Source organism: Centroberyx affinis, unplaced genomic scaffold (assembly GCF_046629955.1).
Source record: "Centroberyx affinis isolate AG114_WGS23_722 - 3 ecotype Tasmania unplaced genomic scaffold, CSIRO-AGI_Caff_v1 ptg006330l_1, whole genome shotgun sequence".
In the NCBI taxonomy this organism is placed as follows: domain Eukaryota; kingdom Metazoa; phylum Chordata; class Actinopteri; order Beryciformes; family Berycidae; genus Centroberyx; species Centroberyx affinis.
Genome location: NW_027283217.1, coordinates 89,822 through 112,598, shown reverse-complemented (window position 1 = coordinate 112,598; position 22,777 = coordinate 89,822). Strand labels below are relative to the sequence as shown.

Below are 22,777 nucleotides of genomic sequence, written 5' to 3'. Positions count from 1 at the left end.
ACCGCAGCATGATTTTACTGAGTTGTACCTTCTACCACAGAGGAGGAAACTAATCGGTGAAATCAGCTGCTGTAGTGTTTGGTTGGAGTGAAATCCTGCAGATTATTGGGCCTCGATGCCTCATGGTTGAGAACTACTAACCTAGACAGAGCGGGCTTTGTATTGTGGAAGCCAAAGTGTGCATTTTTGACATTTAAATGTCAATGATGCTAAACTGCGGCGACCCAAACGACGCCTGCGAGGAAGAGTGGAAGTGTGTCAACCGTAGGTGGCGGTGCTGACTTTGTTGTGTTCTTCAGACAAAAAAATGCAGAAGTAGCCGCTGTAGAAGTCCCATTTATTTTCTGTGTGGTATCTTGGTTGAGTCACTGCTGCACTACGGCTCAACGATTGGGGAAAAGTCGAGCTGTGCTCTCTTCAGCCACTGAAGGCACAAGGAAGAGTTCCAACGCATTTATTTGGAGGAAAGCGGTGGAAGAGGCAGGATAAATGCATGATGGGAGACTTCTGCAGTGGTTACCGCTGTATTTGTTTTCTGAGCAGTTATTGTACACCTCAGTTGAAACCATACATGCTCAACAGCACTTGTATCATCTCTCCACACCCCCACTCTCCCACCTCCTGTAGGCAATAAAAATGTCATTTTTGAAGAGTCCTCTTGTTTGTGCTCTTTTATTTTCTTGTGCGATGACAAATCATGAATATGATACAGCGATTACAATACAATACAAATCATGGATACAGGGATTACAATACAAATCATGTATGCAATACATGCATTCAGCACATCATGGATACAATTTGATGCATATTTGTGTAAAGTAAAAGAATTACTGGAAGCACTCTTGCAGTAGTCATTTGTATAATGTGACAGTACAAATACTACATATTGTATTTGTTTATAGCAATGAAATGGTAGCATAAAAAATTATAAACACTTTAAAATGTCTTATTCCAGAGTATTAACCTGTGTAAAAGTATTAAGACCATAGTAATGCAATGTAAGTACTTAATGAGAATCTCCCTAACACATTGTGTACGTTATGTAAGTTTCTAATATATATGGAAGATTTTCATGAAGCACTAAGACAGTATATTATATACTTATGAAGCGTTTCCACAGGTTAACACTACAAAAGACAATGGATATTGGGCATCGAAGCAAGCCATCGACTGAAGGAAGTAAATGTTATTTTTTGGACTTGTAGGCAGCAGTGGGCGTCACAGGGTAGTGGTGCTTTGACGGCTCCTGTAATTAAAAAAAAGAAAAAAAGACAAGGAAAAAGAGTTTACAATCTTAACTCTGTGTGTGGCACCAAGGTGACTGCTATTCTTACTGGGGTTCTAGATAAAAACAGTAGTACAATCATTTATCAAAAGCAACAGAAAAACATTACCTCTACCTCTTTAGGAGCAAGTCGAGTATTTTTTTGATCCATTCTGCCTCTGGATCGACACAAACAACCATGCCATTCCTCCTGGTGACTCTATGGAGAGAAAGAGGGATTAAATGTTAACAGTGGATCACATTGAACAAGTGACTCACCACTGACTTTCTTGAAGCTCATTTTCTTACACTGAAGCATTTAGCTAACACTCTCATCCAGAACGACTGACTGTCAGAGTTACAGTGTTCTGACTGAATCGCTGTAAGGAAATATTCCTGTGACCCTAGAATCATCATGCATGATAGATAGACAGAGCAAGGAAAGGAAATTAGAGCCGAGGAGAGGAGACAGAAAGGATTTTTTTGACATTTGACTTTGCAGAGACATTCATTTGATGTAACAGTGAATGACTAATGCTCCCCATACTCCAGTCTCTGTACATCTAACTCTCTAGTCTTGCCCTCCTACTTACATGATTTCCACCTGGCGACAGTGTCCTCCAGCAGGCATGAACTCCAATTTCTTGATGGAGCGTTGAGGGATGGGGGTGGCGGACGTCTGTCTGCAGCGGCACCTCAGCTCCGACATGGAGGGAACCACTGGGAACAAGTTTAATTTGATGGTTTGGTGGTTAAGAACGGTCAAGCTTTGTTAAGCCTTCAAATGACAACTCATTTTAAATCAGAATCGATTCAGTAGTTGGCCTACCGCAAGATATTAAAATCAATATTTCAATGTAGATGAGGAATTGAAAAATATTTTTTGGGGAAAAAAAACAGCTGGTTTAGCTTATGCTTTTCTATGCAAACGATAACCTTTTTATGTTACAATTCATTTTGTTAACTTTAGATTACTACATTTTTGTCTCCAATTTTACTTGTGTGTGTAAATTGACCAGTTTTAACGTTGAACTATGATTGTTTTACTCTTTCTGTGAAGCACCTTGAGATTTCATTGTATTTTAAAGCGTGCTATATAAATAAAATTCATTATCATTATTATTATTATTATTATTATTATTAGATGCAAAAATGACAAAAATACAAAAATGAGAGAAGAAAAGAAATACAAACTAAAAATAATCTAATTAAAAAAAATCTAGTTTCAAAAGTTGATTCTGAAGCTAGATTGCTAAACAGGCCAATGTCGTTATGGGATTAAATATCTTGAATATAAGATTAAAATGTGTCACCATGTAGAACGAGGACGCAGCAGAGAGTCAGTGCAGCCAGCAGCAGCGGTTTGGTCGGCATCTTGATGGTTTCTTTTGATGTTTCAGGACCAGTGAGGATGTGAGAGTCTGACAGTGAATGGAGTAGATGCTGTTTATAAAGCTGCAAATAAGGAAGTGTGTAGGGGGAACCCTCCACCTCCTGCAGAAAAAAAAGAAAAAGAAAAAAAAAATCAAATATTGTGGCATCCTGATTATTTTGGGGTTTTTGGAGCTCCTACTGTATGAGTTAAAGTTGGATTTTCCTTTTAATGACCTATTTTCAGTGTTTCATCTACCAGCCATTCTCATCACTCCAATCGGATGAATGATATGTATTGATTTATATTAGTTTTGGCGGCACAATTCTTGGTTTCTCAACTAGTGAGCGGGTTGTTTCAAGCCAGCAGGGTCAGCCGTCCAGTTAGCCTGTTGTTGGGATGGGTGGTGAGGAAATCACTGGGTGAGATGTTGTAGGCCAAGTGTAAGTCTAAGGTTCACACCAACTCTGCAGTGTTTTCTCATATAGTTGGTTGGTTTGTCCAGGTGAGAACGAAGCCATGTGAACTTTGGTGGCACCAGAGTCTCAGTCCTCTAACAAGTGAACTGCAGTGCGGTTTGGTAGGAGTGAGAACGTAATCCAACCAACTACAGGAAACCATCTCAAAATGCAAGGTTTATGGGTAGGAGAGGGATGCGGTTCCTCATGCTTGGAAAGCCGAGCAGAGCAAAATGAAGTCTGGACTGATGCTCATATTCAGCTACTTCTTCATGTGTTCTTAACTGGTATGAACACCAGAGAAGAAGAGACAGACAAGTCCATCATGCTTAGCTAAAGATACAGGAAATGGGATGAGATTTTTTTTGACCCCACACCACCAAAATCTGTCACCTGGCAGGAGGACTGTTTACTAAAACTCTGTCCAATAAACAAACTACTTGTGACTTTTGTTTTCAAGCCCTGGTTCACTTGTAATTGGGCAATGTCAACCTAAACGAACCAAGTATAAAAATGTAGTCAACTTTTCCACTATGGTTCAGATTCAAGAATGGCATCCCCCCGAAGTTCATCAAGAGCACCTACAAAGGGATGCAATGTCGAGTTCTCCATGAAGGTTGCCCATCAGAGGCCTTTGAGGTTCTGAAGGGTGCGGCAGGGATGATTGCTCTCTCCTTTCCTCTTCCTCTTCTTCCTCTGCATAGACTGGACCATGTGCCAAGTAACCAACAACAGCAGAACCGGCATACAGTGGAGCCTGGCCGAACAGCTGGAGGATCTAGATTCTGCTGAAGATTTAGCACTACTAGCCAGAGGTGGGATGTAACAAAGTAAAAATACTTCATTACTGTACTTAAGTAAGACTTTCAAGTATTTGTACTTTACTCAAGTTTTTCACTTTCACTTTTTACTTTTACTCACTACATTTTCGAAACAGACTTGTTACTTTCGGGAAATCATCAACTGATTTTCTAAGAAAAATTTATTTTCAGCATCAGACATCCCGGAAGCAGCTGATCAAGAGCCAAATGTGACAGGCTGCTTGTTCAGCAAAGTGACACCAAAAATCAGGGAAAGGGACAGAGAGAGAGAAGCAACAAGAGAGAGAGAATTAACGTTAGTGAATTCAGCTGCTAGGGTTCAGGTTTGTGATTTGAGCTGCGGACTCTTTCTCATGTGGGATTCAGAGGAACGCTCAACAGAAAACCAGTTTAGAACATTAGAAATGACTTTTTTAGAGAACGACTTTCACTTTTATACTTTAAGTAAATTTAAGTCCACATACTTTTATACTTTGACTTGGGTAAAGGATTTGAAATGATACTTCAACTTCTACCAGAGTATATTTTTAAATGAGTATTTGCACTTTTACTTGAGTAGGGAATTTGTGTACTTCTACCACCTCTGCTACTAGCACACACTCACCGACAGATGCAGGACAAATCACACAAACTAGAAAGAACTGCTGCTATGCTTGGGATCAAGATCAACACACCAAGAACAAAAGTCATGAGAATCAACAAGAACAATGCACCAATAATCACAGATCATAATCAACTAGAGGAGGTAGATAGTTTTACATACCTTGGGAGCATAATTACTCTGGATGGAGGAACGGATGAAGATGTCAAAGCCAGAATAGGAAAAGCAAGACATCATCTTATAGGACTATTCAACATCTTAAATAAAATCTGGAAAACTAAAAACCTATCACTTCAAACCAAACTGAAAATCTTTAATTCAAACGTCAAATCCATTCTGTTGTACGGACCCGAAACATGGAAAACTACCACCAACATATTCAATAAACTACAGACATTCGTCAACCGCTGCCTCCGACACCTCCTGGGAGTCTGCTGGCCAGACACCATCGCCAACGCCAGCCTGTGGGAACGCACCAAGCAAGAACCATGAGAACTTCTGCTGCCTTCAAATGGAACTCGTGAGCGTGGAAGTCGTGAGTGCACCGCTGCTAGGCAACGCTGTCGGTGTCTAGAAGCCACTGAGGCTAACAATTTAGCTAGCTAGCGAGCGGGTAACGTAATGCAGGAAATGCAAAGGCATAATGAAAAAGATGAGGCCGTTGGGAATATCAACATTTTCCTCAGACATATTATAAATTTACTAAGAAAAACTCTATATGACTAAAATTACAATATATTAACTTACCATCCACCGAAAAATGAACTTCCATGGCCTCCGCCATTTCTGAAAACGTCAACAAACACGTCACAACTTGTGAACTCGGAGCATTCAGAAAATTTCCACTTCCGAAGTCATGATGGAGGAGGGCGTTCATATGGGCTCTTCTCGTGAACACGGTAAACACGACCCCATTTGAAGGCACCATTCAAATCAGGAGGAGGGAGTGGAGCTGAATAGGACACACACTCAGAAGACACAATAAATCAATCACCAAACAAGGCAAGGCAAGGCAAGGCAAACTTTATTTATATAGCACATTTCATACACAAGGCAAATACAATGTGCTTCACATAAAACAGAAAAAAATACATAAAATGACATTAAAAACGAAAGAAAGAAAGATATTGAGCAGTCACTGTCACACTGGTGACACCTCTGGTCAGCCAGTAGAACTTCTCTAAGAGTGACTCCCTCAATTCTTCCTCTCAAAAGTAAAGCAATTTAGATGAGATCTTGAAGGATTCTTCGAAGGATTCTCGGAAGGAGCCTAGAGTCTTTCCAGTGGTCTTACCCTATAGGCAGGCCCCACAGCCCCTATAGGACTTGTAAATGTTCCTGTAGAACAATACACAGATCATCTAAACAATTACAATTATAAACTTCAAGAAATCCTTCAATTCTCAATACAGGTTTGAGCCAGAAACCCTGGCTCAAAAAACCCTATTCAGCTCGCTTTTTCCAAGGCACTTTGCATGAGAGAAAAAAATCGAGAGAAAAAGAGAGACAAGTACAGTAAGGAGACAGAGATCCAAAGACTTGTGATTATAACATTTTGCACATAAATGAAGGTAACAACAAAATGAATACACACTATAAAACAAATAAAAACTAACAAACAGAAACACAGAAACAGGCACTAACATGGAACCCACAAGGCAGGTTAAATAGAGGAAGACCTAGAACCACCTGGAGGAGAAGAAGCACAGAACAGGAGATGAAGGCTGAACGGTTGTCATGGCAACGACTTGATCGAAGGGCACAAGACCGGAGAGGATGGAGGGTTTTTGTTGATGGCCTATGTTCCTTCGGGAATACTAAGGCCTAAGTAAGTAAGTCAGACTCAAGAAGACGAACTGTAGGTGTGATCGCACCTGGACAGTGGGTACAGTGTCAGGGGAGTGTAGGCGTAGAGTGGATTAATAAAGCTCTATAGGCTCTTTGGTGGAGGTTTGGTGGCACCAAGATGAGAAAATGTTTCAGAGATCTAAAACATCAGCGGTAAACGTCAGGTTTTGGTGTCAGTCCCTCAGAATCAAAGAGCGAGGACTTCTTTCTAGAGCCGCCATTTTGCACCGAGAGACGTTCAACAATCATACAGGGAGAAATCCATCGGAGAAGAGGAGAGAGACCAATTTCTCCACCCACAGGAGCAGGAGAGAGACCAGAATGCAATGCAGACAGAAGATGCTGCATTTTGGGTAAGGCGTGCAACTCTCAGGTTTTCACAACTGGATGATATATAGCAGGGTAAGAGTATCTCCTTTGATAGGCAGACCAGCTGGCTTAGAGGTCCTAGTCTCTTCTAACAAGCACAGATCCTGTACAGACCCACGGCGCGTGTTCAATTCTCTGCACTGAAGCACTGCGACACGGTTAAATTACCTAATTCCACTACTGCTACTTAAATACCACAAGGTAACGTTAAAGTCACCTACTGTTAAAGTCTGTAGGGCAGCGAAGATGAGTTACCGTCTGCAAATCCCCGTTACTGACTGTGGAATGTTAAGTTTTACTTTAGTTTTCACAGCGGGAGACTCTGTGGATTGAGTTCAGTCTGCTGGTCTGCTGTCTGTACATCTCCACATTACAGACATGATGAGATGTGACATCAGGAGCATTAGAGATCGATTTAGATCCATTTCTATACAGACCAACTTTTGATTTTGTGCCTCTGTATGGAAACACTGCATCTCACAGTCAAAGACGCCCTCTAGAGGCCATCTGACGAAGTGCATCATCTCACTAAACGTTACCTGACTGACTGCCTGCCTGACTGACTGACTGACTGCCTGCCTGACTGACTGACTGACTGACTGACTGCCTGCCTGACTGACTGACTGACTGACTGACCGACCGACCGACCGACCGACTGACTGACTGACTGACTGACTGAATGACTGACCGACTGACTGACTGACTGACTGCCTGACTGACTGACTGACTGACTGACTGACTGCCTGACTGCCTGCCTGCCTGACTGACCTGAATTTGCCTCCTGATGCCCTGAGCTGCGCCATGGGAAAAATCACATTTGTCTGGTAAATAGTGAAAGTGACTGATGATGTTTGGAATTCATCGGCCACTATGGCACCAGTTTCCTGCTCTGCCCATCATGCAGAAGATATATCCACACTGCAAGCTGATTTAAAATAACTGACGCCCACATTTGAATTTAGTGTCAGTTACTTACGGATGTAGCCATGAAAGAAGTCTCACTGAGTACACTTAAAGTATGCTGTAAGAATACATAATTCACTCAAAAATGAAAATCCACTCATTATCTACTTAGTCCATAAACCACACCAGGAGCTTCCCAGCACGACTCTGTAGCAGCATTCTCCAAAACAACTGAAGTCTTTGGGGACTGATCTTTAGAGTTACGAAAAGAGCAAAAAAGGACAAAAAAAGTCCATAAAATGACTCCATACAGCTCTTGCAGCATAATCCAAGTCTCCTGAAGCCAACGATCGCACAGTGAGTGGAAAAGACCACAAATCTTCACTACAGCCTTTGTTTAAAAAAAAAACCGGTTACGGATGCACGCACACAGACCTGGTGCAGTCAGGTGAATCTCCCCGACTTAGTGTTACTGGCATGAGGGTGAGTAGATAATCAGTGAATTTGCATTTTTGGGGGAACTATTCCTGTAAATCACAACAAATTACTGTACTTCAAGTACACTACTAGTATCATTAAAAGTATAAGTATAAGTTTTCGCAAAATTATGAAGCATTCAACAAGTCTAAAAGTACAAGTGTAACTATAAGTGCACCTCTTGCAAGTACAACAAAGTCAAAGAAAAGTATACTTTTAGTTGTTTTTAGTTTAAAATAAAGTATACTACAAGTGCACTGAAGTAAGCTTCTTTTTTCTACAGGTTGGTTCTACTGCATCACATCAGAAAGAACTGTCTGCAGTATGATCACAGGATAGATGCAGGATCAGTGCATGAAGCCCAAAGCAGACTCAGGTTGTAAATTTGCTCCAGGACAGAATCAGTTTAATTGCAGCAGTTTGGGCTTAAGGTGCCAGAATCAGGAACAGAAAATGCTTGCTAGCACATTGGAGAGTACCAAGAAACATGCTGCTAGCGGGTTGCTCAGTAGTTCTATATTTGCCCTGGAGGTCACGGCTGGGGACCACATCCTTTTCTCGTAAATAATTTAACAGGGGGACTGTCACCCCAATTTAGACCATAGTTCCCGTTCATGAAAAGAACCTGTATATTCTAAAGCTCTGTCTGTACATGATGAGATAACTAGGTCATATGCAGTAAATGCTCTACTACAACCCAACACTTCTCACCCAATGATTTTGATGGACAGAGAGAGATAAGAGTTTATATTACAACTTTATCATTATGTTTTAATCTTTGTGATACAAGCCTCTAGCCTTATTCCAACAGTTACTCAAGCTTCAAAAGGGAAATGAGAGGGGCATCCCGGTGGCTCAGGTGAACACACTGTCCTGAGTTAGAACCAGGCCGGGACCTTTGAGCCACATCGTCCCCCTCTCTCTCACATCTTACCCGTCACTCTCTTAAGTAAGCTACCCAATAAAAAGCCCAAATACCGGGGGTGTCCTGGTGGCTCAGTGGTCTAAGACCCAGGGCCTTTGTCGCATGTCATCACCCTCTCTCCACTATCTCTACTGTCGAATAAAGGCAAAAATACCCCCAAAAACTAATATTAAGGTTATAGATTACTTAATGCCGCTTTAATCACCTCAGCAACATGTTCTTACAACAACAGTCGAGCATATCTTACAAAACGTTATGCACACTAAGCCTGCATGTGTAGGGTCAGGGTGAGGTTTCACTGAACCTGAATCATTTAACCTTCATTTACTGCTGGAAACGTATCTGCATGAGTCAGCACTTGAACTCAGTTCAGCAGAGTGAATGGAAAGCACACACACCCTTCCTCATCCACATGGTCTTCTGCTGCCTACTGATTGACCTCTGCCTCCGGTTCCACTGGATTCCTCCGAAATTACGTTGCTTCACTTTTTGTAACTATGGCTACAAAAAATATGATATGAAAACCTTGGATGTCATTTTTTAAATGTTGCTATATCATGAACTTTTGATCCTATTTGGAATCATTTGCTCTAATCTAATGCTTCACAGTCAGGCGGTAGACCAGAATGCACTGCAGTGCCGCCATCTTGGAACTAGCTGAGCCACGGGGAAGTTCAAAGTTTGCATGTTTTCTGGTTGAATGATATGTTTGCTCATAAAACCTCCATGTGTTCAACGCACTACCATTTCCTTCCATTACATTTTAGGGCAATTGAATGTGTCATTCTCATGTTAATACAACACTTCTGATTGGTGGAGCTGACTACAGGCTCTTAGGACTGATGTGGCAGTGAAAAAACACTGAATTAATGATGAAAACTGCCTTCTGTTTGCACTTTAGGAACGAACAACAGAGACTGCGTCAATTTCTTATTCATATCACTGGTCTCGGTCATAACAGGCTGAAGAGAAGCAGCACCAAGTTGAAACAGCACCAATAAATCAAGATGTTTGATTAATACCAAAATTGTGCTGCCATATTGTGAGTTTTCACTGTACATTTTCTGCATTCAGCTGACACTCTTATCCAGCGTGACATACAGCGACCACAAGAGTAGAATACGTTTAAATGCCCAGATCAACAACATTAGAACCAACCAGCAGTGAGGAGGTCAAAGGTCAGACACTAGATGCCTCTTGCTGTGAAGCGTCTTTGAGTATCTTGAAAAGCACGCGTCTTTGAGTATCTTGAAAAGCACTATACAAAATAAAATGTATTATTATGATTATTATTATTATTATTATTATTATCATCATCGTCATCATCATCATCATCATCATCATTATTATTATTATTATTATTATTATTATTATAATAGATGCAATAAATATTAGTGACCCTGGAATGATCATGTATGAGAAATGCTGGGAAGGAAAAGAAAATGCTCTGATTATTTCCTAAGGGAAACACACACACACGCACACACACACACACACACACACACACACACACACACACACACGTACAGAAACGAACCTCAATCACCACTAAACCACAGGAAGCTGACATTCAGCAGCCTGTCTGAGGAAAGTAGAGCAGATGTTAAGAAGAACGTGTTAAACAACATGAAGCTGAGATTCTGTTTAAACTGGAATGGATGCAGTGGAAACACCTGCAGAACAATACTGACAGTTAAAGAAGTGGAAAACTATCTTCTCATCTTCTCAAATTACAGTAACAGCAAGTCAGAGGATGAAGAAGAGGAAGAGCGGGATGTGAGATGAGGAGCGACTCTGCTGTCCGGAGCATCCAGCAGAAATATTCCTGTGACCCGAGAAATGATAAAAGCACAAGAAAAAGAAACAGGAACGGATTTTTTTTTTTTTATTCCTCCATTTGCTGTTTAAGATGAAGGTGAAACTTGATTGATCTCTGTGGGGAAACTGGATTGTTGCAGCAGATAAAGTGGCAGCATGTAGCAGGGGGGGGGGAGAAAAACAGCATATAAACACAAAATAGAGTATACAATAAGCAATAAAGACAAAAAACAATATGTTCTAACACTTGCATACATGAATTCATTTGCAGTTGCTAATTAAAGATGTTACTAATAGTCTTGAGTGCTTTTTGGGTTTACTTTCATATAGCGGAAGGTGTTTTAGTGCTGTGGAGCATGTTAACAATGTCTTTCTGCTGGACATAAATCTACCTCTACACCCTAAATTGTCTATACCAGGCATATATCCGAATGATCCAATTTTCCAAAACAAAAAGAAAGCGCTTATTAACATATGCTTGCTCCATGCTAAACGCCTCATAGCTTTATCATGGAAAAATGTAAATAGGCCGCACTTAGGTCAGTGGCTCTGGGAGATGTCTTCCTGCCTGTCAATGGAGAAAATCACCTATATTTTGAAGGGTAAAAGGAAGACCTTTGATTCCATATGGGAACCATTCATTCTCTTTATGTAAAATATGGATATGTCTGAAGCGCCACAAGGGGCTGAGGAAACGGGAAATGTTTAAGTGATGAGAGGTTGGGTATGAACAGAGAGGAGAATAACCCTTTTCTTTTCTTAATTTTTATTTATTAATTTACTTTTCACCTGTGTATATTTTTTTCATTTTTGTTTTGTACATTTTATTTAGTTATTTAGTTATTTGGCCACAGTAATGTTATTGTCTTGGTGTTTGTCTAATTGTCTTACTATTGTTGAAAATCAATAAATACATTGTTTAAAAAAAACAATGTCTTTCTTTCTTTTTGAACATTTTAGATGTCTGTATAAGCTGTCAGTCTTGTTTCTCTCCTCTGTGTTCTTATCATCATATTTTTTTTATCAGTGTTTTATCTCTTTGCTTTGCGGTTTTATCATTTTGCAATAGAACCAAGCTAAACTTAACCTGAAAAAGGAGAACACTCTTCTCAACTGGACTTCCCCATTTAAATCAAAGTGCTAATTAATCAAGTCAGAAAATCACCCTGAACACGAGCCGGTTCCTCATGGCAGGCTGTACAGTCCGCACCAGATAAGCTCTATGTGCTATAATTAGGGTGTTTGGGCTACTTTACCGGCCTCTAAGAGTGAAACCTATCAGTCTACCAACAAAGGAAACCACTGAATTTAAATTTCCCGACTATCTCAATGAGAATAGAAAGCTGAGGCCTCCCACAGAGAAAGTCTTAAGCGAAGAGCGCGCTGGAAAACAGACTGCTTACATCAGCATGTTTGGATTCATAGCGTCTGCATTTCATCATCTGTTGCAATCAACAGTCAGACAATCAGTTGAGCTGAGTTGAGTTGAGTTGAGTTGAGTTGAGTTGAGTTGAGTTGAGTTGAGTTGAGTTGAGTTGAGTTGAGTTGAGTTGAGTTGAGTTGAGTTGAGTTTAGCATACTAGTATAAATGATATAAACACTGGAAAAAAAGAATAAAAGGGTAACACTTTATTTAGAAAGTCAAACATTGATACTCAACTATCAGGTGACAGAAACATCTTTTCTAAGACAGTTCTAAGTTTGGACTGGTTTCTGAACTTGTGTGTTTTTTATTTTATTTTCATGATTGTATAATATTGATGTTTCTATTAGGTGTTTTAGTGTAAAAATGGGATATTAGTAGCATATACATGTCACTCCCTTTTCCTGCCTGCCTCCTAGCCTAGACCTCAGGACCGCAATGGAAATAAGTCATGAGACTTTACTGCGATATCCTGATGAATTTTAGTACTGTATGTACATTTGTATATGGTATTTTAATTTATCGAATAAAGTCAGTCAGTCAGTCAGTCAGTCAGAAAGTTGTTCAAAAGATGATCAGTAAAGTGTCACTTGCCTTTTTGCTGCATCTCTACACTGTGTAAACCTGACCACAACCCTAACATTAACCCAGACATTGAATATCTATAGACTATGTTTCATAACACGTGAAACTCTTTAGAGACACATTATTGTCTCTTGATAATAAATCGGGGTTATCAGCATCAGCATCAGATTATCCAAATAAAATGTGACAAGTGAAAGTGCAAACTGTGCGGGTGAGTCAAAGAAAACCACTGGAGCTTTTTAAAGCGTCTCACACCATGAGACAGAGAAAATACAATAAAAGATGGTGAAAAATGACACAAATTACACCAAAGCTCAACAAGGAGGAGAATGGTACGAAAGTAACAAAATGCATAAATAACAAATAAGGGAAAATTAACTATTTATCATCCTAATTATCATCCAACAGGAATATTTTTGGTTTATCTACTGTTGCTCTGTCTCTTGATTCACTCACTTGGTTGCTTGTAATGTTGGTGATCAGGGAATCAAAGCTAATTCTACTGTTGCACTCATGTGGATGAGAGTATAATCTAAATGTCTAAAATGTCTAAAAAAAAAAAAGTGCAAATGTAATGCTTTTGTGTGGATATGACATGAACTTTGTGTTCCAATACAAGAACCGTTCACATTTGGCAAGCATTTGCTCAAGGAATCTCATATGCAGGAGACCAACAGCGAAACAATGAGAAGGGGTTTCCCATAGGTTACAATCTAAAAACTAGTGGTTCATTTTGGGTTCTTCAAAGACCCAAAGGCAGCTGATAAGCACCATGGTGTTCCTCACTTAAAATAAAAAGGTGGCTTGAAAAACCCGATGAGAGAAGTTTGTGGAAGTACTTTGCATAAAGGGGTTCCTCAAGGGACTTACTGAGGTCCCCTGAGGTTGCAATCAGATAAAACCCCTTAACGTTCCCCGAAGCCCTTATTTGTTTTAGAGTGTACTTTCCAACAAACTGGCTTCATGACCATAGACTGTAAAAAAAAAGATGGAGTAGTGAGTGTGACATCACCCACAGGTTTCTGAAGGGCCGTTTTGAAGCCAAAAGTTTGGGTCTACAAGCGCCGCCATGTTGACATTTTTTGGAGTTGGGGCAGCCAGAGCGAAGCCGGGGGTTTCCCGCAGAGCTGCAGCTGACCTGCGTGATCATTGGACAGGCGACCTGTCAATCACTCAGCTTTCAGCCACTTCCTTATTGACTTCAAAATTCACCCGTGGTTTTGGCCGCTTGTTCATTACCAGAACAGGAAAGAAACGTTTTCATCCACGTGCCACGTTCAGCGATGGATTTCAAAATTCCCCAGCTACTCCATTTTTTTTTTTTTTTTGAGAATTTTTTTTGGGTTTTTCAAAAAGTATACAAAACATACAGCCACACAATGACAATACAAAAACGTTCACAGTACATTACAGACGTCTCAAAAATAAATTAACAGACAAATGAGAGATAACAGACAAATGAGAGATAGGTTAGCCTTAACCACAGTAGAATGTTCTTTTACAACACTAGTGTGGTGAGAATAGAGAGACCATGCAGATGATCATTCAATCATGTGAGATGGGAGATTCTCCATGTAGTTGATAAAAGGTTGCCATATTTTATAGAAAAGATGCATCTTATTCCTTAGTGAGGAGGTTATCTTTTCCAGAGGTTTGCAGCTGTTCACTTCTGAGAGCCACAATCCAACTGGCAATGAGAGATCTGACTTACATTTCATTGCAATACATTTTTTGGCAATGGCCAGTAGGATTTCTGTAAGCTTGATGGAATAACTATGTGTAAGATTAGAATTTGAGAGGTTGCCCAAAAGGCATATCTCAGGATCCATTGGAAAAGTAACTGTGGATTGTGGATAAAGCATCACAGATCCCCTGCCAGAAACCTTGTAGTTTACTACACTGCCAAGTGGAATGAATGAAAGTGTCCTCTACCAGACCACATCTAAAACAAAGGGGTGAGAGGTTGGGGTTAAACCCATGTTGCTTGGAGGGGGTGCAATAAATCTGATGCAATAAATTTAACTGAATCAATCTATATCTTGAATTTAGTGTACATGTAACACCATTGCTACATAGGTCCCCCCACAGTTCTGGATCAATCTCTGTACCTAAATCACTCTCCCACCTAAGTCTAGATATTTCTGGTTCACAGATTGACAGAAAAGGTAACAGGGCATCATAAACTTTAGAGATGGTTCTAACTATTGGTTGACCGTCGTGAAAAAGGACTTCAGTGGGTGACATCTTGGGTAGTTTCCACTGTCCTTGAAGATTAACCCTTATAAATTCCATCCATATAACAACGCTCCATGTGAGTGATACCCTTTTGATACCCCAAGACTCAAAGTTTCTATTCTGGTGCAAGATAGGAATAAGCCTATTTCCCCACAAGGGAGTCTTGGGGGACAGAAAACCATCTCGCCCAAACATCTTATGTATTTTGAACCAAATTTGGACTGAGTGAATTATGAAAGGGTTATAGGTAATAGTTCTGATTGACCCATTTGTATAAGATATCAAACAGAATGATCTCATTAATTTCTAGTCTCTCTATGTTCAACCATGAGGTTGGGGGGTCCCCATCAAACAGTTGAGCCAAAAATCTAGATTGTGCGGCCAAATAGTACAGTCTAATATTAGGAAGTTTCAACCCTCCTTTTGCGTAATCTAGGGTAAGTTTGTCTAAAGCGATCCTTGGGGATTTACCTCGCGAAATAAACCGTCTGATCAGCTTGTCCAGTGAAGAAAAAAATGTAGAGGGGACATGAATTGGAAGGGATTGAAACATATACAAAAATTTAGGCAAAACATAAATTTTTATAACATTAATTCGGCCTAGTAAAGCAAGAGGGAGGTTCATCCACTTATTCAAGTCATCCTCCACTCTCTGCAACAAACTCAGAAGGTTGAGCCTATATAAGTTCTTTAGATCCTTATCCACCAATATACCCAGGTATTTAAGCCCGCTGGGTGACCACTTAAAGGGAAAATTGTGTTGAGTAGTGTCATAGTTAAATTCTAACAGGGGTAGTATTTCACTCTTGTCGAGGTTAATCTTATGACCAGAAAAGGAGATGTACAAGTTCAACATATCTACTAAACAAGAGAGGGAGCTTTTAACATTTGTTAAAAAAGAAGAATATCGTTGGCAAAAAGTGATATTTTGTGTGTGAGAGGTCCAATTTCAAAGCCACATATTTTAGGGTCTACTGTTGGCCTCAGCCAGAGGTTCTAGGGCGAGTGTAAAGAGGGCAGGACTAAGTGGGCATCCCTGTCTGTTGCCCCTAAAGATGGGGAAATAGTCTGAAGTAATCCCATTAACCACAATCCTAGCTTTGGGGGACTTATACAATGATTTTAGCTAGATTTACAGACCTTCAAATGATGGCTGTTCACTGGCCAACGCTGCTGGTACAGTAGATAACCATAATTGGCACAAAATTGACAAGCATGTGTCTGGTGGTGAACTTCAGCCTGGGTCAAAACTCTCCCAAAGCAAAGTTTTTCGAAGAGCACCACATGTAAAATGTCTCCTTTCCCCCATGTACTTGCTGTCTAAAGCCACCAGACAAAAACCACTTACTCAAGAAACTTTTACTTTTACCGTTTTTTCCACCAAAACTTTAGAGGAGCTACTTTCCTGCTCGATGTGGAAACTATTTGACATGTCTCCACCTCATGCCCACACTTCCCTGGTTATTGCATTTCCTGCTCTTTCCATTGTTCATTTTAACGCGTCTTGACTGTTTCTGTATATTTTGCTTGTTGTTGTGATGCTGCACTGTGTTGTACGCCTCGCTGCACGACATATTTTCCATTTGGGACCGTAAAGTCTTGATCTTGTTACTGTGAATTGCCTGCTTGTTTAATTTCCGGTCTGAAACAAGTGGGTCTCGTCTGCTCGCTCCTCCATCACTTGCTGCCCGCACCCCAAAAGGTCACAGGTCATATTTCACCCTGCCAGCTTTCACACTTCGTGATTAGTTTATTGTGTGCCAATAAGGAGGAATCTTGACTCATTAGATACAGGAAGGTCTTCTGTGCGGTCTTCTGGTCGAAACTCTCTGCTGTACACTTACTGAAAAATACTGAAAAATGCAAAGCAATAATGCAAAGACAGCATCTTCTTATAAGGTGCGAACCGCAAGTCTCACAGCAGAAGCAAACAGCGTGAAACAGCAGAAGCAACAGTGTGAAACTGAGATTACTTTAATGTTTTTTTTCTTTAATGCCCAGCCACATGATTTGTCAAGAGACATATTTCTGACCTCAGGTGACGTCAGTGCCTTTTTGATCCTGTAAGGTTTCATTTTCATCATTATGCCATGACTATGGAAACCAACCTTCAGTGTTAGATTCACTTTTTACTTTAATCGTTATTGTCATGACGCCAACGCTCATCTCTTCCCACTCTCTAAACACACACACACACACACACACACACACACGCACACATACACAACACGGTAACACACACAAGCTACTGTCAGTTTCAGTCACGCAGAAAACCCATCAAACGACACAGATAACATCACACAGAATAATCACAGATTAACTTTTTATTGTTTAGAAGTCATTTCTGGAGAAATGCAAAAAAAAAACAAAAAAAAAACACATTATAGCAACTAAGTGGTCATTGGAAGAACACAGTACAAGTCATTTCTCTATAAATTTATGTTACGCTAACTTTGTTACAATAGAATTATTTGTTAGATTTACTAATAGGAAAAAAAAAAGTTAATTTCCGTGCGCGAGGTGGGCTGTGTGCGTAGCTTAAAACCCAGCTCCAAACAAAAAGAACAAAAAGAAAAAGAAAAAAAAAAAAATACATAAATAGATGTTGGGCTGTGGTGACGAACACCCGCTTCCACACTATATTATCAGTGGTTTATCCCAAAGTGTGAGAATAACTAACCCATGTGATTAATAAACACTAACTTAAACAAAATATAACGGAGTAGTAGTGTAAGAACGAGTGATTAATGTTATACAATGTGCTGAAGCAGAGACAGCGTAGTGTGTTGAAGGTCGATCCCTCTCAGGAAAACTGAAACTCCACCGAAAAAAAACAAAACGTCCATCTGAACAAGCTGGATGATGAAGAAATTGAGCCTTAAAATCTGAGCTTTCTTGTATAAGTGACAGAAAAAAATCCATTTCATTTGTGTCCAATGCAGCTTCACTTGTTTGAAGGATTTTTTCTGGACTCTGAATAAGTCACATCACTCCACTAGTATCATGATAATTTCACTTGATTTGAGAGAATCTGTGAAACAAGATGCACTGGAAACAAGGGAAATGACTTCATCCCACTGGCAGCTTTTATCACGTGTTTTACAATCAGAAAAATACGATTTTTAGACTTCGTACAAGATTGACATGTTCAAGGTGGACACGTTCTGCAGGGTTCAGTTTCCAAATAGAAAATTCACTACATTCCATTAACATAAAGTCACAAACCAGCCCGCTGGCTCACGACATTACAGTCCTTCTTGAGTTTTTGGGGTTTGAAACCATCGAGCAGAGTAGAAACTCGGTGAGACTCGTCCCTTTTCTGCCTCTTTGGTGTTTGTTCATCTGCAGATGGCTGTAAACAAAACCGCTCCGACTCACAGGAGGTAAACACCAAAGGGCCCAGAATCATGAAACCGGACAGCAGGCCGCCGCTCCACCAGGGGGCGACAAAGACTTTCACAGAGTCTGCCATTGTAGAAATCCCTCTTCCTGCATTTATCCTGCTGTTCAGTCTTTCTTCAATCTTACACAGTCAAACTAAAACAGTATGTACCACAAAACAGCTTGTTGATGGACCGTTCCTTTTAACTTACGATGGCTGAGAAGAGAGAAATGTTTGAATTTTTCTAAACATTTCCTCTTGGGGATGGAGCAAAAGTGCAGCAGTAGTTCAGCAATCAACCACGCAGTAAAACAGTGGGATTTCTAAAATGGCTACACCTGTACGTTACAATGTGACCAGGACAAAAAACAAAAACAAAGACAAAACAGTATTTCTCTCCTCACCGTCACTAACACTCAGCTCACCTGGTGCTTTAGGGTCATTCAAGAGAAACTCCGTCCAGAGGCACCGGGTGAGTCCGCTGCCTTTCCCTGATCAACAGGCAGCAGCATCATAACAGAAAGAGCCTGAAGCAGCTCAGAGTTTCTGCACCTTCGCCGGCTGCATAGTGGCCTTCAAACCCCTTGATCACATGTAACGTGTTGAATGTGTTGCTCATCAGTGGAAGTTTGTTTATTTCAGATGAGAGACTCTGGTCCTGTTGCACTGTTGCATCCCAGATGCTCTGCAACACGTTGGATTATTCTAGTTATGTCTTGCATGTGTAAACTACACTGAATGTCATTTTATACCATTTTGCTCTCATTTCTCTAAAACTTTTCATCAGTGAATCAAAGGTGCAATGAAAATTTTAACTATTGTCAATAACCATTCTTGATCACTTCCATCTTAATATGTCTGAGCCACAGCATCCTTGCTGAGAACTTTGCATATAGATTGCAGCAAAACCAATGCATCATGGATTACGTGATCAAGGGTTAAAAAAACTTCCGTAGTGAAACTGCTGATAAATATCTGTGGCTCCACGTTTCCTGGCCTTGTCCTAAATAGTTTCTATCTCAAATGACGTTTTATAAACGTGCAGCAAAATTTTGTTTGGGAGTTTATCTCCTGTCCCAAACCAAACGATTGTTGTCCATAAATGCTGTGTTAAATTATCATTTAACACAGAATTTATGGATAGAACTTTTGCTGATATTAAAGGAACACACCGAGGTTTGGGGAGATTGGCCCATTGGTCAGTTTATCCTTTAAGTGATGAGAACAGAGACACCAAAATCATCCACGTGTCCCCGGTACGAAGCTGACTCTTACAAAGCTTACAAAGCTGCTAACACTTCAGCATACACTGTGTTGTTCAAAAGTAAGAAAATGAGAACTTGTAGCAGCTCTGAAGCTAAATAATGAGGAACCTTAAATGATATGTAGCCAAGTCTGTCCATTCTGTGTAAGAGATTGGTCAAATTTACATTAAATATGCTACAAAAATAACTGTTTTGAACTAGAAGGGACTATTTTCCCTATTGAAGGCGGTGGGGCGATGGGAGACTGTTTACGGCTAAAAATCACTACGCTGTGGATGAATATCTGATTGGTCACCTGAAATAGTTCCAAAAATAAATCTACAAAGCTACATCAGCTATATTGAGTTAACATTTTAACATTTAGTTTCACATTTGAGAATCTACAGGCCATATAAGAAAAAACAATAATAACAAAGGACAGTCTTATTACTTTGAATAGCCTAATGCAGTGGTTCTCATCCTGAGGGTCGGGACCCCCCAGGGGGTCACCAGATAATTTTGGGGGGTCGCAATATGATTTATGGAGTAGGAAAAAACATTTCTACTATACAAATGTATTATCATGTCTATTTTATCAAATTTTTCTTTAAATTTTTGTTTTTTTTTCTTGTGAAATACTGGCCAGTTTTCAGATTAATCAAATGAGATCGTCGTAGAAAAGGAGAAAATCAGTCTTTGGTTGAACAGTTGAATTGAACCACACATGAGTAGACATCACTTTGTTTTAAGGGGTCACAAGCCTAAAAGGTTGAGAACCGCTGGCCTAATGCTAGGGCCTACTATCACTCAACATGCTACAGTGTTAGCATGGAGCACTGGAGTCAGTGATCTACTGGGGACACATGGATGATTTCAGTGTCTGTTCTCATCACCAACCAACGGGCCAACCTCCCCGTTAAATCTAAACCTTACTCTGACCTTTATAACACACAAAATGTGCTTACTGCAGCACAGACGCACGTAAACACACACCGCAACTCAGCCGCAGAAAAACTTTCATGCATCGGTGCCGACACTCTGAATCGGCCTCCACACTGTGACACAGAGTACAGAGAAAGTACTGCAACACGTTTCACATAAAGTGCAAACTGTGACGAGGTTTTCCCCTCACGGCGTCAGACCAGCTGAAGCTCCAGGAAACCGGTCGGGCCGACGAGACGGGACGCTCCGCAGGTCCGCTTCGCCTCTCCGCCCCCGGGCTAATGGCTCTCTATCACCACAGGCTCGTACCCGCCCGCAGGCACCCTGAACGCATCACAACACACAGGGACAGCAGTCAGGGTGTGGGAAGGAGTTAATTAGGGTGTTTGTGTGTGTGTGTGTGTGTGTGAGAGTGTGTGTCAGGGATGTAGCAGAGGGTAAACACACCTTCACTCAGTTTATCTACCTCTTTAAAGCTGACTTAAATCTTTACGGTGTAATAGTAATAATAATAATAATACTAATAAAACTTAATTTATAAAGCACCCTTCGTACATAAAATGCTCAAAGTGCTTTGCAATAAATAGAGAAACAGACAATTTAAGTTAGTTAGTGTTAAAACATAGTGAGACAGAAACAGAAAATTTGCAGGTTACAAAATGAAAAACAGTAAAAACAGTGGCTAATTAAAAGCAATACGTAAGTGGTGTCAGACCTAACCTTAAGGAGGAAGTGAGAGAGAGAGAGAGAGAGAGAGAGAGAGAGAGAGAGAGAGAGACACCACATTTTAATGAACTTGAAAACCAAGGAAAAACCTTCCTACTCACATTATTGCTATCAATTACTATTATTGTTCCTGTTTGATGTACTATTTCCTTTTGTTTGTTTGTTTTTGCAATTTAAACGCCTTAGCAACACATATACTAGATGTCATGCTAATAAAGCAGCTCATTGAATTGAATTGAGAGAGAGAGAGAGAGAGAGAGAGAGACAGAGAGAGAGACAGAGAAAGAGAGACAGAGACAGAGAGAGAGAGACAGAGAGAGACAGAGAGAGACAGAGACAGAGAGAGAGAGAGACAGAGACAGAGAGATGGAGAGAGACAGAGAGAGAAGAGAGAGAGAGAGAGAGAGAGAGAGAGAGAGAGAGAGAGAGAGAGAGAGAGAGAGAGAGAGGCAAAAAGTTGAGACAAATTTGACTCTAATAACTACCGTGGGATCGGTGTCAACAGCAAGCTTGGGAAAATCCTGTGTATGATCATCAACCACAGACCGCTACATTTCCTCACTGAAAATAACGTCCTGAGCAAATCCTGAATTGGCTTTTTACCAAATTATCGTACAACAGACCATATTTTCACCCTCAGCACCCTAACTGACAAGTACATAGACATACTGTACATCCAAACAGAACAGATACCTTTAAATACATTTGTAAAAAAAAAACAACAACAAAAAAAAAAAAATGTTGCAGTGTTTACAGTTCCCACTTATTTGTATTTATATTTTTTAACTGCACTGTCCACATTTTGTATTTTTAAGTTAATTTTACCTATTCTTATTTATATATTTGATTGCAATGTTGCAATGTTACACAGCTCGGTTTACACATTTCTTTATTCAAGTATATCTTCAATTGTACATTTAATTGTAAATTTATTTATTTAATTTTGTTTTTATTTCACACTTGCTTTGGCAATGTAAACGTATGTTTCCCATGCCAATAAAACCCCTTTGAATTGAATTGAGAGACAGAGAAAGAGAGACAGAGAGAGAAAGAGAGAGAGAGAGAGAGAGAGAGAGAGAGAGAGAGAGAGAGAGACAGAGACAGAAAGAGACAGAGACAGAGAGAGACAGAGACAGTGAGAGAGACAGAGAGACAAAGAGAGAGAGACAGAGAGAGGGACAGAGAAAGAGAGACAGAGACGGAGAGAGACAGAGACAGAGAGAGACAGAGAGATGGAGAGAGACAGAGAGAGAGAGAGAGAGAGAGACAGAGAGACACAGAGAGAGAGGCAAAAAGTTGAGACAAATTTGACTCTAATAACTACCGTGGGATCGGTGTCAACAGCAAGCTTGGGAAAATCCTGTGTATGATCATCAACCAC

General features: G+C 40.2%; 2 protein-coding genes across 3 annotated transcripts in view; both read right to left on the bottom strand.

Annotated features, from left to right (window-relative positions):
- Positions 1-1,027: 1,027 nt before the first annotated feature.
- On the bottom strand, positions 1,028-2,661 carry LOC139638399 (C-X-C motif chemokine 13-like). Of its 2 annotated transcripts, none has more exons than XM_071512529.1 (4): positions 2,581-2,661; positions 1,861-1,987; positions 1,398-1,487; positions 1,028-1,249 (listed from the first exon to the last, which is right to left on the bottom strand). In XM_071512529.1, exons 1-3 carry the CDS (start codon positions 2,639-2,641, stop codon positions 1,400-1,402), a joined length of 276 nt encoding a protein of 91 aa, XP_071368630.1. In that variant the 5' UTR covers positions 2,642-2,661; the 3' UTR covers positions 1,028-1,249; positions 1,398-1,399. The 2 variants fall into 2 exon arrangements, with proteins under 2 accessions (XP_071368630.1, XP_071368629.1); XM_071512528.1 differs by having other exon boundaries at positions 1,404-1,487.
- Positions 2,662-17,448: 14,787 nt separating this feature from the next.
- LOC139638394 (early estrogen-induced gene 1 protein-like) overlaps positions 17,449-22,777 on the bottom strand; it is a 38,421-nt gene continuing 33,092 nt past the window's right edge. The window contains exon 12 of the mRNA XM_071512522.1: positions 17,449-20,994. Within this exon, the coding sequence (XP_071368623.1) occupies positions 20,949-20,994 (46 nt within the window). The 3' untranslated portion in view covers positions 17,449-20,948. The remainder of the gene's footprint in view (positions 20,995-22,777) is intronic.

Excerpts from the sequence above, each read along its gene's own strand:
- LOC139638399 (XM_071512528.1), bottom strand. The coding sequence starts at position 2,641 with ATGCCGACCAAACCGCTGCTGCTGGCTGCACTGACTCTCTGCTGCGTC. Across the intron at positions 1,988-2,580 it reads CTGCGTCCTCGTTCTACATG|TGGTTCCCTCCATGTCGGAG; the intron begins GTGACACATTTT and ends ACTTGTTCCCAG. Across the intron at positions 1,250-1,403 it reads CTCGACTTGCTCCTAAAGAG|GAGCCGTCAAAGCACCACTA; the intron begins GTAGAGGTAATG and ends TTTTAATTACAG.